Source organism: Corvus cornix, chromosome 8, assembly GCF_000738735.6.
Source record: "Corvus cornix cornix isolate S_Up_H32 chromosome 8, ASM73873v5, whole genome shotgun sequence".
Taxonomy (NCBI): Eukaryota; Metazoa; Chordata; class Aves; order Passeriformes; family Corvidae; genus Corvus; species Corvus cornix.
The window spans coordinates 10,130,914-10,147,527 of record NC_046338.1 but is presented as its reverse complement, the minus strand read 5'-3'; the positions used below and the strand labels follow the sequence as shown (position 1 = coordinate 10,147,527).

General features: G+C 45.3%; 1 protein-coding gene across 3 annotated transcripts in view; it reads right to left on the bottom strand.

Annotated features, from left to right (window-relative positions):
• Positions 1 to 15,384, bottom strand: part of ERI3 (ERI1 exoribonuclease family member 3) — a 130,454-nt gene extending 115,070 nt beyond the window's left edge. The window contains exons 1-2 of one of the 3 annotated variants that reach the window (XM_039555610.1): positions 15,315 to 15,384; positions 5,503 to 5,777 (exon numbers count right to left, since the gene is read on the bottom strand). In XM_039555610.1, the coding sequence (XP_039411544.1) occupies positions 5,503 to 5,754 (252 nt within the window). In that variant the 5' untranslated portion in view covers positions 5,755 to 5,777; positions 15,315 to 15,384. Of the gene's footprint in view, positions 1 to 5,502; positions 5,778 to 15,288 lie in introns of all 3 variants that reach the window. The other 2 variants (XM_039555612.1, XM_039555611.1) reach the window with 2 other exon arrangements.
• Between the last annotated feature and the right edge of the window lie 1,230 nt (positions 15,385 to 16,614).

Below are 16,614 nucleotides of genomic sequence, written 5' to 3'. Positions count from 1 at the left end.
GGGTTTATATCTTTAAATAAGAAATTGCTTTGAATCTTTTTTCATACATGAGATGACTTGCCTGGTGGTCTCATGGTTGTGCTCTCCAGGAGATTTGGGTTCAGTAACTGTTCGTGTGCTCTAGCTCATCAGGGTTTAAATAAATACAGCTAATGCTGTTGCCTGAAGTTATAACCCACCCTGTCAGATTGACATGGGTCACAGTAAGGTTGTTCCCACTTGCTGGGAGAATGAGGGAGATCTCCAAGGCAAAGTGAGTGCAGGTCTGAGATGCCAGGTGCGGTGTAACCCTCTAAAGCTACAAGGCCTAAAGAAGTTTGTTCAAAACTCAATGCAAACAAGAAAATCCATCTGAAAGGGCTCTTATATGAACTGTTTCCTGCCACTCTAGGAACTCAAAGCATTCTGATGTAAGACCAATGGCATAACAACAGCCATAACTGGCAAAGAGATGATAAATATATATATTTACTTACTTTCAGTAAAAAGAAAAAAAAGCAACTTTTAAGTTGCTAAGTTAAATGCATTTTTAACAGCATTCCTCTAGAAACAGTATTGTAAGAAGCTGAATTGAGAAGTAAGTAATTAAAAGTACACCCAAGCCTAAGATGCATGAACATAGGTAATTGCAGATTAATATTCCACTATAATACTTATGCTGAGTTAAAGTTGCCATGGGAAACAAGCCTGAATTTCTTTACTTTTCAGCAACTCACAATCATCCTCAATAAGGGTTTTGGCAGGTGATTTCTAGTGCATCGAGCTTAACAGCCACACGAAAACAGTGCTAGAAGAAAACTACTACGTGGGGATGTCTAGATAGAACAGGCAGGCACAGGCACACACATGTCCTTTATCCACCTCTGGGTAGGATTGTGACAATGTCTGTTACTGTGTGAGACATCTGCATTCCTATCCTGGCCTTCAGCTGGGATTGCCTTGATGCAGTCTCCACAGAAAACCACATGGAAAGCACACAGAAGGTACCTTGCAGCCTGCTTCCCAGCAGATAAGCAACCCCTCCATTGCTGCCTCCTGCAAGAAGTTTGTGATTTCAAGGACAAATTCCTCCAACAAAGTAGCTTCAGCTATGGCTCCCAAGGCAGCCTCCCTATCCTCTACCTAGTCACCTATGCAGAGAGCTTGGCAGGCACTGCACATCTTTTGATATGGCCTAAATTTGGTGGAAATCAACATCCATTCCCATTACAAGGTCAGTCTATAAATCACAGCACCTCAGGAACAGAGACACACGGCTCAGTTGTCCCTGCTGCAGGAACAAAATCGCACACAGAGCAGGACAGGCAGCTGTACAGATCATCACAGCCACTCCAGCTGCACCTGCCTGTCACTGGGAGCTGGAACCACAAGACGGATGTCCAAGGGAAAACACCTGTAATGTCTTTTACAGCAGCACTCAAGCAAATAGAGACTGAACCTGATATAACCTTCTCCTTCATTTGTACTTAATATTATCTTACAGAAGGACTGGCTCCTATTTGTTAATACACTTTTGCAAATCACAATATGTACTATGATCATCCAGATTTGTTTGTACACTTAAAAATAAATTAGTCACTGAACATCTGCTTAGTCACAGTGTCAGTGTTTACGGTTTTGTTGAAATGGTGAGTGATGTTTTGTATTTATTAGTATATCCAGTTTCATTTGACAGCAATTATAATTAAAAATTCTCCCCAAATAACAATCTAAATGCATGCTAAACAGATTTGAAGTATCTAGGATACACTAACAAAAAATATCAAGATATTTTTGCATTTAAAAAGAACTGTTTAGGAGGACACAGAAAACATTGTCTGTAAACAATTTATTCTGCTTCTGGTCACAACCTTCTTCAGCAATGAGAAGATCTGAACATTTCATACATTCCCTTTACAGAGAGTTTGAAAGAGGCAAATTTCTAGTTCCCAAATGATTATCAAATTTGAGTGAATCTGAGACACTCAACACCTGAAAAAACTGACATGAGAAAAGGCAACTTTATCATTACCAAAGGCTCATTTAGCAGCTTAGCAACTCCTAGATACAGCTCCTCCTACCAGGTCAGAGGTCTGATGCTCTTTTACACTTCCAGGCAGTAGACATCCAGAGCTTGAATTTTATTTGATTTTCATTTAAGTAACTTCAATAGATCAGAGATTAACATCATATATAGAAGGCTAATTTCAAATTCAGCTTTGAACAGATCTGATTTCTACCTTCAGACTTTTTATATTTAAACCAAATCATTTCTTTTCATCCACTTGGCTGAAGTTGAACACAAGATACTTGGCTTGCTGACTGAAAGAAGCAAACCTTCTTATTGCATTAATAAAATAAGGTTACAGGCAGCCACAGATGTGTCTGTGGAGCTGCTTAACACAGTCACTGAAAGCACTGACCACCATAAACACTGGTGTCTACAAGGACAAAGGGACAAAAGAGCAAGACTCCCACTTATTAATGCATCTTCTCATGAAGCTAAAGCTCCAGAGGTACCCAGCTCTATGGGCTGACAGTGTATAAAAGCAGAAGGTACTTATAAACTCTTACCAGACAGTAAAAGAAAAAACTCAGAGCTGAAAAATGAAACACGCCACCACAGTTCAGGGTCCACCGACCTCCACAGAATGACAGCTCTCAACTGACCCCACTGGGCTTCGGATCACATTCCAAAGGCACAAGGTAAGCTTTAAAGAGATGCGAGAGGCCAGCCATAAACATCTCTTACTGCCAACCCCTAATGACCTTTGGCTGGCTAAAACACTACAAGACACAGACTGTGCAGTTAAACCCCCCCACGCCTTCTTTTCTCCCTGGGATGGTCCCATTATTCATGAATACATCCAGAAAACCAAAGAAGCTGAACAGTTTCTATGTGTATATAAACAAGCATTTTGATGGAGGGGCGTATCTGCTGAAAGCTATCAGAAGTCAGGGCTGCAAGGATGCTCCCGTTCCTTTGTGGGTGTAGGGCAGGGAACATGAAGTACCCTTGATGCCCGACCCAGGAGTGACTGGTAAAGCACAGGCCAGCGGCCACAAGGCACTCAGCCAGCAGTCCCAGCCACTGGAGCCACAATGCAGATGGCTTCCCAGGAGAATACCACTGTCCTTGACCCTCCTTGATCCCCATTACAGAGGCCATACTATGAGACCTCAGAGAGAGATTGGACAATATGAAAGGGAATGGAAATGAAGGGGTCTTTAGGGCTCACGAATGAGCATGAAGGACTTCCCCAGGGATAAAGCCAGCGAGGTTGCCAGTTACAGAGGAGCACGAGTAAATACAACGGGAGGGGGAGCAGATGTGGCAGTCACACATATTAGTGTACATAAAAAGATAGCTCTTTCAATAGTTTCTAGTAAGAAGCCAGAATATTTTGAAGAGCAGTTAGTGAGAAATGTGAAATGTGCTGTATGGTGGCAAGTGAACTCTTTCAAGACTTTTAGGCTGAACTGGCTAAATTTACAGCTCTGCTTACCCACTTAAGTAACATGGATCCCAGCTTAGCTTAGCGCTGTATATACAGCCTTCTCATCAAATCCCAATGTATTTGAATTTCATTGTATCTAGACTTCTATTTTGCAGGCATTAAAATAAAAGCAGAAGAACTATCAGAATCACAGTGAAGATCAGCACCTGACCATTTCTAGCTCCCAGGTCTGACCTCAGACCAAACCTCCAAAACCTGTCTATCAATCCTGCAGTGAAAGATCCTGTCACTAAAACTTTGCAGCAAACATTGCTGAAATGCACGGCACCATTTGCTCACCATGATATACAGCTTAGCAGCAACGAGGACAAAAGCCATGCTGGTCAGCAAAGAGATAAGAGGTAGGTAAGGGCATCAACTAAAGTCTCATTTTATAAAGCTTCCCAATTTTGGCAGGCACCTTCAGCCTTTCCAGCTACGTTGAGCCCCACGTTGCAAAAGTAATTTCTTTATTTGTCAAACTAATTTGTTGGTGAGGATGTGAGGGACTGACAGCCCTTTCAACACATTATATGATGCAGACAGGCACTGAACACAGCAGACTGGAAAAACAACACTGAAGAACATCTCCACCTTAAAGGTGCTATCTCACCAACAAAATATATAGCAGATCTGCATTGGCCCAGACCATTACTTTCCCTGGCAAGGACTTGGGGACAAAGCTCCTTAAAACAGTAGTAATCATATTCCACTCATGCTCCTTTTTACTGCCAGCTGTAAACTAGCTCCACATGCATCATGGTTTTGCATCAAAATGTGCACAGACCAAACCCATATCCAAAGGGACAAGGTAGATCCAATTTACAGCTTTGACAGGTCTGTGCACCCGAGGCAGAGCATGCAGGAAATAGCCTGACATCTCACTTGGAGAGTGGTTAAGAGCCTGCTAGCAGAACTGGATGCAGAGCCACAACAGCCTCCCACAAAGAGCCAGCAAAAGAGCAGAGAATTTGCTATCCATTTTTCAAGAAACACGAAGGGCAGGCAGCACCCACCAAGGCACTACTGGGCAAGACAGGAGTCAAGTTTGATCCTAACTTGCAGCAACCCTGTGTTAGGACAAGCACGGCACTGGGAAATGAACACGCTGCATCGAGTCACTTCAGTAATGAGACATCACACGGAAAACTGCTTAAGCCTTTCATATAGTAGAAACAAAGCACAAGGAAGTTGTGCAATTGGTAATATCAATGCAGGTATTACCAGCAACACATGCAGACCAATTGCTTGGCAGAGGAGGGTGAGTTCCCTTTAGACTCAGAAATTCTGTTTGTTCGCTACCAACCTAATATCAGGGTTTTTTTCTTTTTAGTACAGTTTTCCAGTTGAAAACCTAGGCACATCCTGCTGACAACTGAGAATATTTTTACTAATCTGTTCTACACTACTATGGAAGAACTGTTTGCAGAAAAGCTCTGTACTTCATCTGGATCTCTGTATGTCTTAAGTGGTAGAGCACTGGAAGATCTCTCTGAAGCTGAACTCTTCCTGCCTCAATACATTCCAGAGTTAGAACACAGGCAAGATATTTGATCTTGCTGAAATTATCTAAAAACTGTTTTTCTTCTATACTTAGAAATACCATTATGCTGCACATATTCTCATCATTCAAAATATTCTTTTCCTAGAGCTGTTCACTAACAACAGCCTTTTTCCTTGCAGAATCAACACGGCTGCCATCTATTAATGCAAGTTTCCAGCCAAAAACTTTTAGACCCTTCCCAGTTCAGACAAATGACAAGTACACGTGACTTAAAGATGTTTTCAATAACACATGAATTGTCACTTCCTTGATGGAAATCAGACTCCTTCATTCATTCTCACCAATTCCTGGCATTGCTCCTGAGACAGCAGGTGACTGGCAAGAGGCCTGGAGAACCAGCAACAGAAAGTAGGTGGGACAAACCAGAAAAAATTAGTGAGCCAGCACTATGCTTTCTCCTTTTACCTCTCAGAAGAGCAGCAGCAACTTGCAAGATGATAATTAACAGGATTAACTATTTACCTGAGGATGAATCTGCGGTTTATCACATGTAGCCTCAAAATCCAGCACTAAGAAGTAGTGATATCTCTGTGGAGGGAAGGATGACATTGCTGCCATGGAAGCTCCAAAGCCGTGGGACGCCAGTTTCCTGCTTACGATGGAGCTGAACCCTTTGAGAACACCAGCTGGGAGGAGGAGGGACACAGCTTGTCTTGCCCTTGAAAGTAAGTTTTGGGGAAACTTTGCTGCTCCAGTATGGAGAAGTGCTATCATTGAACATCCAGAGGCATCTGAAACTGAAGAGAGACTCATGTTACTCATTCACATATACATCTCATCCCTACTGGTATCTCTTCACTGTCCTCCTCTGACAGGGATTCCCTTTGTGCTTCCCAGTGGACGTTCCAGCATCACAAACCCGAAATAACACAGTAACCTGCCCTAAGCAGAACAGATGACATTTGGACTGAGCTTAAGGTGTCCAGAATCACAGCCAACTGAAAATTAACCTCTGCAAATGACTCTAAATTAAGAACTATGAGATACACAACAGTCATGGCTCCAGGCACCAGATCACACCCCATTACAGCATTGCTGAACCTCATTACAGCACAACACAACACGAACCAGCTAAAACACAGAATATCCAATCTAAGCCCTGCTGAAATTTCTGAGGCCTTTCATCTTTTCACATACAATGCAGTTTCTGATACACGGTAAAAATAAAACACAGCAATACACATACCAACACTACAGCTTATCCAAACAGCTTGGCCCTGAAATGCCTGCCAGTTGCACCAAAACACTGCACTTCCATTACAAACGCAGGTGGCTGGTGGCTGGAAGGCTCCTCCCCAGGAAATGTCTCATTTGCTCTGTATATAAGGTTTCTCAGAGATACTGTTTTAGTGCTACACACCATTTCTTACTTCAGGTATTGCTCAGAGGAGGGTATCAGTTCAACTAACCACACCCAGAGACTGCAGGAACTGTAAAATGCAAGCAGGACTCTATAGGTTACAGTCTCCGTCCCAAAGAAGTATCTCACTCAGCCATCACCTTTTGATGCTTTTATTTAACAAACACTATTTAATAAATTGCATTATTCGTGTGAGACTACCTGGATTTCCCCTCCTGCTATTTTTCTTCTAAAACTTTGCAGGAAACAGTTGCCACGATTGTCATTATCCAAGATGGGGCAGCCTCAGGACTGTTAATAGATCTACAGGGGTGAGAGTTCAAGCCCAGCTCTTGGTGTTACATGGGTGGGTACAGGAACTGATAGCAAAACAAGCAAATTGCACCAACTCAGTCCTCTTGAACAAGGGTAGGAGTGCCCCCTCTAACTGGGTATGCATACATATACACACACACCTTCCTACATAAATATTTAAATCTATCCCCACAGTTGGTCCCACTGCTTGTGGAAGAACTCCATCACATGACATGCTACCCACCTGCCTTTTTAGGAGCACAGCCTCCCCACACCTGTGCTGGCTTTTTGCTCTACCATGAAGGGATGGAAGCAACCACCATGAGACAGGGAGACAAAATGGCCATGGCAAAACGGGGACTCGCTGCTCATGAACAAAGTCACTATTTGCACAAAAGGCAGCATTTGCTCTCACCCATCCGTTAGTCTGTCAGGTAAATAATGCACGTGCCAAAATACACACTTAATGAGGTAAATAATACGCCTTGAATAACGGCTAAATCTGTATTTACCTGCGAGACCAGAGAAACTCGGAAGGACCAGATTAGGAGATAATTGCAGCTAAGCAGGTTGTGTGCTTCGAGTAAACATGCATTTGGTAACCTTCCCTTTCCAGGGTTTTGAGTGAAAGGCAAAAATCAAAGGAGTTGAGATGTTTAAGACCGAGACAGCGCCCACACTGCAATTCCATGGCATATATGCATCCCCTCTGCTTTAAGGCTATCATGTTTTGAAGCTGTTTGCTTTATTAAAGCAGTGTGCCAGGCAGCAGGTCCCTTGAAAACTGAAAACTCAAGTTGCAAAACCAAAAAAAAGAGCCCAACATGGCATTTATTTTGAAGGGGCTCAGTTCAGTACCTATTGCCTTGCCATCTACAGCTTTGGCTGTCATTGAAAAATGCATTACAGCCAAATAGAAGTTAGTTATACTTACTTCTAACATGTGCCAGATAAGAGATATTTAAGGTATACATGCTTTAAATCTTCAAGCTACTATGAATCTAAAAGCTCATCACAACAAATATAATCTCTCAGAATAAAGCAGCTTGTAAACTAGTTGCAGGAAAACCTGGTCCTTAGCCTACTGCATAAAGTAAAATACACAGTTGGAGTGGGGGAGGCAGGCAGGCTTCAACCCCTATATCAAACACAGGCAATAAAACACGTATTATCCACCCACCCACAGCAAGATCTCTAATATATCTTAACTGGCAAGACCAGGGTATCTGACACGGACCCCATGAATCTTCAGCCTGGGTTGCACTACACACAGTGGTGCAGAGGCTCCTGAGCCACTGAGTCCGTGACAAAGGTTAACCAGGCACCTTGGCAGGATTCAGGCATGGTCCCACACAGACATGGCAGCACCATGCCAGACCCTGGCATGGCAGGTCAGTGTGACACAAGTACCGCGTGACATCAGTGGAGGGAAATAACAGCCAACATCCCGTGCCAGTTTACACTAACAACTTCTGCAGTGGTCCACGTCTAGCAACAGGATCAGGCTCCCCATCCTAAAAGCAGCCTCCCTCTGCACTCTCCCATGTAGCAGAGGGAGCAGTGCTCCGAACAAAGGTGCATGAGTGGGGTATTGCAAGTGGATTTCCCTACACAGGCAGCATACAAATAAGGGTAACCCCACTGCAAACTCTGCACCTTCAGCCAAATGAAGTTTTAACGGTATGTTTACCCAGCCACTGCTCTGGGTGCCCTGGGAAGACCTCACATCATCTTCTTTGGCAAGGTCAGAGTGCCTCAGAGCACAAGATAGCTGGTGAGCAAACACACTTTATTAGAAGTCATGTAAAGCATTTATAATGGCTATGACAATGCAAAGCACTAGTAATTATCCTGTATTTTTTTCCAACAGACAATGATATAAGCAATGCAGCTTCAAAAATTAAAAACCCAGCTCTAGCCGTATAAATCCACATGTTCAGTGATTCCATTTCCAAACCTACATAAAACACCACATATATATTTCTTATACACACAGGATCAGATTATAATCTCAGACAGTGCAAGCTGTCACATCTGGCAGTCAACCCTACTAGGTTAATATTTCATATCACACAGCTCAAATTCCTCACACAGATACGTATGAAATGTAATGGGACCATGAACTGAGGTTGGACCTCGGGAATTATTTTGACAGATTGTACACAGACCTAGGAAAATGTGACAGCACTTTACATTTGCTACATGCAGTAAGATGGGAAATGGCCGTATGTGGTGGGTTTCAGCTGGAAGATAAAGTTTGTGTTCTGTGCTGTATAATAGTGTGTGTCCCATGTGACAGTACTGGCTAAAATCAGCATCTATATTTTAAAAATAAATTTAAAAAAGAAAAAAATTCTCTGGACATCAGCTGCAGGTACCAAGACAAGTTCAGGCTGACCACAGCTCTTGCTTCTTTAGCAGTCCAAGCACATGGTACTAAAGCACGACAGTTTGATCACCAGTAAATAAGGAAAGCAAAGAGAAAGGCAAGTGCCAGCTGTAGCCACCAGCTTTGCCAGGGGTCCCACTGAGCGTGAAGCAGAGAATCTGCACTGGCAGCCGTTGCACGCCAGGCTTCCTACTGGGAAAGTTGCTTAGGGACAACCAAAGCAGCAAGGAACAAGACAGGGAACTCTTGCCACTGAAGAATGCTGGTGACAAGAGCCAGGAGGGCAGTGCAAATGCTGTCCCCTGCCTGCAGGGCAGCCCCAAAGCTACAGAGATGTGCACCACACAAGCTCCAGAGGATTCAAATTCATCAATGGCAAAACAAATTAGCCTACAAACTTGAGCTTAATGGCTCCTGGCACATAACACAAATATGAAGTTTTTACAACTACATCTAATTAAAATTACAGTTTGCCTTTAAGCCCAAAATATTGCTCTTCACTGTCCAGTTTGATAAGCTGAGTAGGGAAGGGGCAGGAAGACAACACCTGACTTCACAATGGAGGGGTGACCCAAGAAATTAAATTTTATGAGAGCCTTTTCTTACATGTTAAGTAACTTTGTTATGGCAAGACAGCCCTCCTGTTTATTACAAAATAAACAAACAAACAAGAAAACCCCCCCACTAATCTACACTACAAGACACACTGAAATTTAAAAATAAAAGCAAGCAAGCTCTGGGAGTAAAATGCTTCAGTTTATTGTGCAAAGCCTGGGTAGGGGCAGCTGTGACTCCTGGCCTCCAACATACGACTGAACTCAAGGCTAGAGCAACCACAACCAATCAAAAATGTAAGTCAGGTTTGTCTATTTTATTAAAATTATGGAGGGAGATAGTTGGGGTAATAGGGATGCTTTCTGTAAAACAAAATTGCATACATTTAGCAACACCTGGAACACAGTATAACAAAAAATGCAGGACTTCAATTTTGGTAGCTGTTCAAATGCATACTCAGAGGTCAAATGTGAGCCCGTATTTCACTTGTGTGAAGACATAACTGAAGAACAATAGAGATAACTCAGGATATTTTTTTTTAATCAACCTTAACCTAAACCCGAATATTTCATTAAATGAACTACAGTCCAAAAATGACACCACCTGGCTAGCCTGTGAGGCAGGAAACGAGAGACTATGAACAAGACCAGCTTATCCACTCTCACCACTCAAACTTCCAAAAAGAAAAAAAAAAACAACATAAAGTAAAACAAATAACAAAAGACAAAGCTTTTAGAACTGTTTAATAAAGTAACACAATTTTAGACAGGTAAATTTGCTTCTTTAATTTGTTAACCTCACAGTATCATCACTTGAACATGAGAACAGTACACTTCACAGCTGCACTCCCTTCACGTTTGGCTGGGTTTGTCTCCGGCACTGCTAGACAACCACGCCTGTGTTTTGGAAAATTTGTAATGTCGTGGCATGTCTATATGCTGCCCCATCATTACTCAGCTCAGATACAACTTGGCATCCATCATTTTGTTTTTACAGCACTCCACAATCACACCCAGGCTCTTCCCACTGCCGATGAGGAGGTCCCTGTTCTCAAGAACTTACAGTCTAAAATTAGAAGCAATACAAGTGAGGGGAACAACAGAAAAGAACGAGGGTTACAGGATGAAAGTTGGGCAACTGCTCATCTGGGAGAAACATGCATCTTGGTAGGTCAACTGAAAAAAATAATTCATCCTATACAGGCACTGGTTTCCCTCTGTATGGTCATTACGGAAGAGGTAAGTGAACACAGAAAAGGCTGACTAAAGGATGGAGGGCACTCTTGGGTTAAGGAACGTCTCTCCCATTTCTTGAGCTCATTCTTGCCGCTGGGTTCCTTGGCTGATTTGTCAAAGGCACGACCAGACATGTCAGAGCACCAGAATCTCTTCCATTGTGACATCACAGACGCGATGGCTTGTGAGATCACAATGTGCGAGGCCGAAGGCGCTGATTACTTAGGGAAGCACTTGCTGGAGCTATGGCACCCTACAAGGCTGGGAAACAAACACATCTCAGTTCACTTGACAACACAGTGAAACCCACATGAGACTCCACACCAGCAGGACATGAACTTGTCTGAACAGACCACCCAGAAGCCGTCCCAAAGATGCACAGCACAATTCCACTCCAATTTTATTAGGCCACCTCTGCTAGGCAACCCACTTTCGTCAGCTCCTTGACTGGTCTCCTAAGACAGGCTTTGCTGTGTATTTTTAAACCTTCTCCAAGAGTAACTGCAGATGAGCAAACGGGTCTAAGCTGGAGTCTGAAGAAGTTCCACACAGCAAAGGACTGGTCACTTAGAAGAAACGTAGAGAAAGGAAAGAACAAAAATTAAAACAAAGAAGCAATAACAGGGACACATACAGCAAAAGCTGAAGAGGAAGAACAGATTTGCTATTAAGGAAAAGAAAGTTGCACAGGATTAGACCAAAAATCCTCTAGTCCAGCCTCCTGCCTCTGTCTGGGAGCCATTAGAAAATGCACCAGTGTGAAACTACACAAAATGAAGTTAACCAAGCCAATAGTTCTGGGAGGCCAAAAGGAGGCAGACCTGTCCTTCCCTCCCAGTCTTACTCTCCTGCTGATTACATTACACCAGTTCCTGAGCTTGTCTGGCCCTTCTGTGAGCCGATTCAACCACAGGAACCTATAAAAGGACTAGCACAGCCAGAATAAAACACAATTAAAACAAGATAGTTTCCGGCTGGTTTAGTGAGACGAATTAGCTCAGGGCCAGGCTGGACAAATACCAAAGCTCAAAGAAGAGAATGGGCCCACACTGGCAGAGGCAGGAGAGACATAAGCCACTGGGAGCTGTTGGTCAGCTCAGCCTCTCACCAAACCACGCACTCAGACCAGGACAAAGACACCTGGGATGACGTGGCACTTTGCAGAGAATGGAGAAGTCATCTTGGCTCTAGCAGCGTAGACACATTAAACTTGAATTCACAAAGCCCATCAGACCATGCTGTCTCAACCTCATGTAATGCTGGCCCTTAAGTTTCCATTTCCTTAGTCAAGCCCAAAGGCTTAACAGCTTTCAGAAAAGTTTCTGGCCTTGAATTGCAGCATGAAGAATGGAGGTTCCCCAGTACCTTCAGAACAGCTTGTTCCAATGGTCAATCAACTCGCTGTCAAAAAATAATATGTCTTAGTTTTCATTCAAACTTTCCCAGCCCTGGTCTTTGAGACAAGTTCTGAAATTTATGGCACTTCAGTGCTCTCAATCCTCAGCACAGCTCCCAGTGCCAGGAGCCAGAGATCTGTAGCTACTACGCATCTAGTCAGTAAAAGCTACTATTGCATATTGGCCTGATTTAGTGGAAAGGAGACATAGTAGGCCACCCTTTGTTTAATGGAATCTGGCACGCATAATTACTTCATTTTCATACACATGAATGCCACAGTTGTTCAAACCACTTATACAGCTGCACACCTTCGTTATCTGAAAAATGAAGGTTAACACCTGAGTGCCAAATGAATCCCCGCCTGGATTGGGGAGACAAGATTTGCACTGCTCGATAAACTGATAACTTTTGATCTTCACAAATGAACTCAAAAGTGTTAAAAGAAAGCCAGAACTCTGGCAAAGCTCTGTCCTGATACAAGGCAAAGGCTCCAAGCAGGGTAGCAGCTACAATGGGGCATGGTTTCCACACAACCCAGTCTCAGCCCAGCAAATCCGCCAGGGAAGATGTTGACCCTAATACTCAACCACAGAAAAGTAAAAAAAATTATTGTAACAAATATAGCTGAAATTAAAAAAATTTTTTTGTTGTTTGGAAGAGAAGTATCTTTACCTGCACAACATATCTAGAGAGAACATAACTTTTCAGCTGGCCTCTGGCCAGCTGAGATCACCTCTCTTAGGGAAGGGAAATGGTCCAAATGGTCCCTAGCACAGCCAGCACTTCTGCTCTAGGTTATGTTTTGACAGCCACAAGTTGTCCAGTTCTTCCCTCATTCCCCTGCTTGCCATGGCACCATACTGGTACGTTAGCTCATCACTACTAGAGTGAAACACCAGGAGTCTCAGCAGGACCATTTCTAGCAAAAATACCTGCTTCAGCTCCAAGGACAGACTTGTGACAAAAGCACAGTTGCTTACAGCCTTCCATGCTCTCCTGCAAGCCCAGGCACAGTGGGCAGTCCTGCACCATTTACCTGGATGTCACCATACCTGCACTCCACAGCCTTGAGGCCCTTCACTGCAGGCGGCTACAGGACTGATAAAGGGACAGGTGAAGTGCAAATACTTCACACACTGAAGTATCTTCCAGAACTCTACTTCCAAATTTTAGGGGGTAAAAAAAAAAAAAAAAAAATCGAAATCAAATTAAGGCCTACCAAAGTTTACAGAATCAAAACAAGATAAGCACCAAACCAGCTGCAATCAGGCCTTCTAAAGAAAGCAAACTGAAGTATCTCTCAAGTGCAGAGCAGAAACTTTAGGTCCTATCAGTGTATATTCAACCCACAGTCTTCTTTATTTAGCACCAAGCACATAGGCATTTTTTAAAATTCTTTAATCACTTTCTTCTTTTGGATTTTGGTAACACTCAAATCTGTCTAGACACACTAACTTTACAAAAGAATACCAACCCCAACACACTGTTCATGTAGAGCAATCCAAAGTTTGGGATGAACAAGACGCATAAAAGGTCAACAGGGCCACTCTTTGAAACAAAACAAGCATTTAGTCCACACTGTAAATTAACAGGAAAATTCAGTTGCAAAGGGCAGAATTCAGTGCTTCAAAATGGAAGCAAAAATATCTGAAATAAAAAACACCATCTGAGATCAAATTTCCCAAGCCTACGCAGTGAAGACTAACCAACTGGACTTCTAACATACTACTGAATTTCAGAATAATTCATTCTTGGATAAAAGTTCAAATGTCAACTTTAATATCAAGTGATATGCGATGCTACAAAGTTGCAAAAAGACACTACAGTACAAAAGAAATTCAAGTTACCAGTAGAAAGAAATCAAGTAAAATCCTCAAACAGCTGTCAACAGCATCTGATGGGACAAGTGCTCTGGAGATGTACTTTCCTGGAGCCCTGCGTACCTCATCCTTCCTGAGGCACAGTGCAAGCATTAACATATTAGAAAACTTGCTGGTCCCTTGCATCACAGCTTGAAAGAATATTAAGAGTTCAGACTAAACAGCAGCTGTCAATCCACCATCTCTGGAACCAAAAGCTCAATAAAGAAACTAGATAAGTAAAGAAGTAGCAAAACAAATGTTACACTTATTAGCAAACAGGCCAGCAATGACCACGTAAATCCACCAGACACAGGACTTGTAAAAGACAAAACATAAGCAGTAAATGACAACACCTCTTCATACATCTCAGTTTGGAAGAAACACCTGTAACAGCATAGCAGCAAGAACACAAAAGGAGAAGAAATTCCTACTGCCACTCAGGAAACAAGTAAACAGACTGTACTTCTAAGCTTTCTCAAGTTTACTTCACTCTCAAGATATGAGACAGGTGATCTGTTCAATCTCACAGGGTAAAAAAAATAAGAAAAAAAAAAAATCAAACCTCCTACTCCCTCATTACTTCCACCTATGAACCTCCACATCCCAAAACATAAAAAATCTTTGCTGCTGCTGCTGCCTCCAGCTCAGCCCGTGCCCACCCCCTGGGCAGACGAGCTGTTTTCCCTTCCTCAAGCCCTGAAAGCGACTGATCCCGCTCCAGCTGGGATGTGGGGGACTGCTGCCACCGCCACCCTCAAGACCTCCCGTCACGGCCGCGCCGGGGAGCGGAGGGCCCGGCAACTCGGGCGTCGAGCGGACGAGGCGCCGCCACCCCGCGCCCTCCCCTCGGGCCGGGGCCGCCCCCGGTCCCCGCCGGCACCCCCGCCCCGCCCCGCCCGGCCCGCAGCCATACACGCCGCCCCACGCCCCCGGTTGGAGCCCCGCCGCCGCGGGGGGCCGGGCCGCGTCCCCGCTCCGCGCCGGGCCTTTACCCCCCGCCCCGGGCCACGGCGGCCCCACGTCTCCACCAGGCCTGCGGGCCCCCCGCGCCGGCCGAACCCCGCAGGGCCGGGCCGAGCCGCCGCCCGCCTCCCGCACCACCCCCGCGGCGGGGCCGCCCCGGCCCGGCCGGGCCCCGCGCCCCGCACTCCGCACCACGAGTGCCCGGCACCGCCACTCACCGCCCGCACTCTGACCCCCGACCCCGCGCTGAGCGGCAGCGCCGCCGCCCAACCGCAGCGCCGCCCGCCGCCGCCGGGGGCGGGGCTTCCGACCGCCGCGCCCCCTCGCGCAGGCGCGTGCCGCGCGCCGCGCCGCGGGGGCACGCTGGGGATCGTAGTTCCGGCCGTCCGGCCCCGCCGCGTGGCTTCGCCTCGACGCCGCGCCGGCCCCGCCGGGCCCCCGGGCGCCGATCCCCGCCCCGCCGTGCCCGGCGGACTCTCATCCTCTCCCTACCGACCCTACTCCTCGTCTACCCGGAGGCCACCACTTACCCGTCCTGTGTCCTCAAGGGCCATCCCACCGTGTCCCCAGGACAACCCCCCCCCGACCCCTGACGCCTCCATCCTACTGTGCTCACTCATCGCTCCTATCCTAAACCTGTGTCTGGACCGTGCCTGGTCTTTGCTAGACACCCCTGAGCTGTGGCACCTCCTTCCCACTCACATGGCTGGTACCCTGAGTCAGGACATGTCAAATCTCACTGGCTGTCACACTCTGCAAGGGTTCTGAGCTCCCCATCCCTGCCCGCTAGACAGGGGACAGTAGCTACTACCAGACAGCATGGCAAGGAATACTGGAACAGGCTGCTCAGGGAGGTCGTGGGTTCTCCCTCTCTGGAGAGATTCAAAACCCACCTGGAAGTGTTCCTGTGTCACCTGCTCTGGTGACCCTGCCTCGGCAAGGGGATTGGGCTGGATGATCTCCAGAGATCCCTTCCAACCCTAACAATTCTGTGATTCTCTGAACTTGCCTGCAGTGATAACTAATCTTTAGCCTACTGACACAGTCACAACTCTTGGAATCTCAGCTGCAATGACAAGTGTTCTAGCTGGGGTCATTCCCTGCATTGCTTCCTTCCTTGCTCCTCACATTAACTCACACCTCCACACTTCAAGCCAGCAGCCCCTTTGCATCCCTCTGATACTCCTCATATGTGTAATTAGCAAACTCAGAGCACTGACTCGTGCACATAGGACTGTGAGGGATTCTAGAGACCACCTCACCCATCCTTTGCCTGCAGGTAGGAGCAGTCCTACCTGCCATCTTGCTGTCCTCTTTAAATCATCCCTTAAGCCTTTCTCTGCCTCCATGCCTTAAAATACTGGACAAAGATAAGCACCAGAGTGCAGAGATCACTGACTGATGGTCCATGCAGCGTGGGTTGGCTGCCTGACTGAATCTGCCTGGTTCTTCTGCTTTTAATTGAGTTGCTGGCTCTTCAGGCTGGATTTATCCTTTCCTGTTTGTATGCGGCCTTGA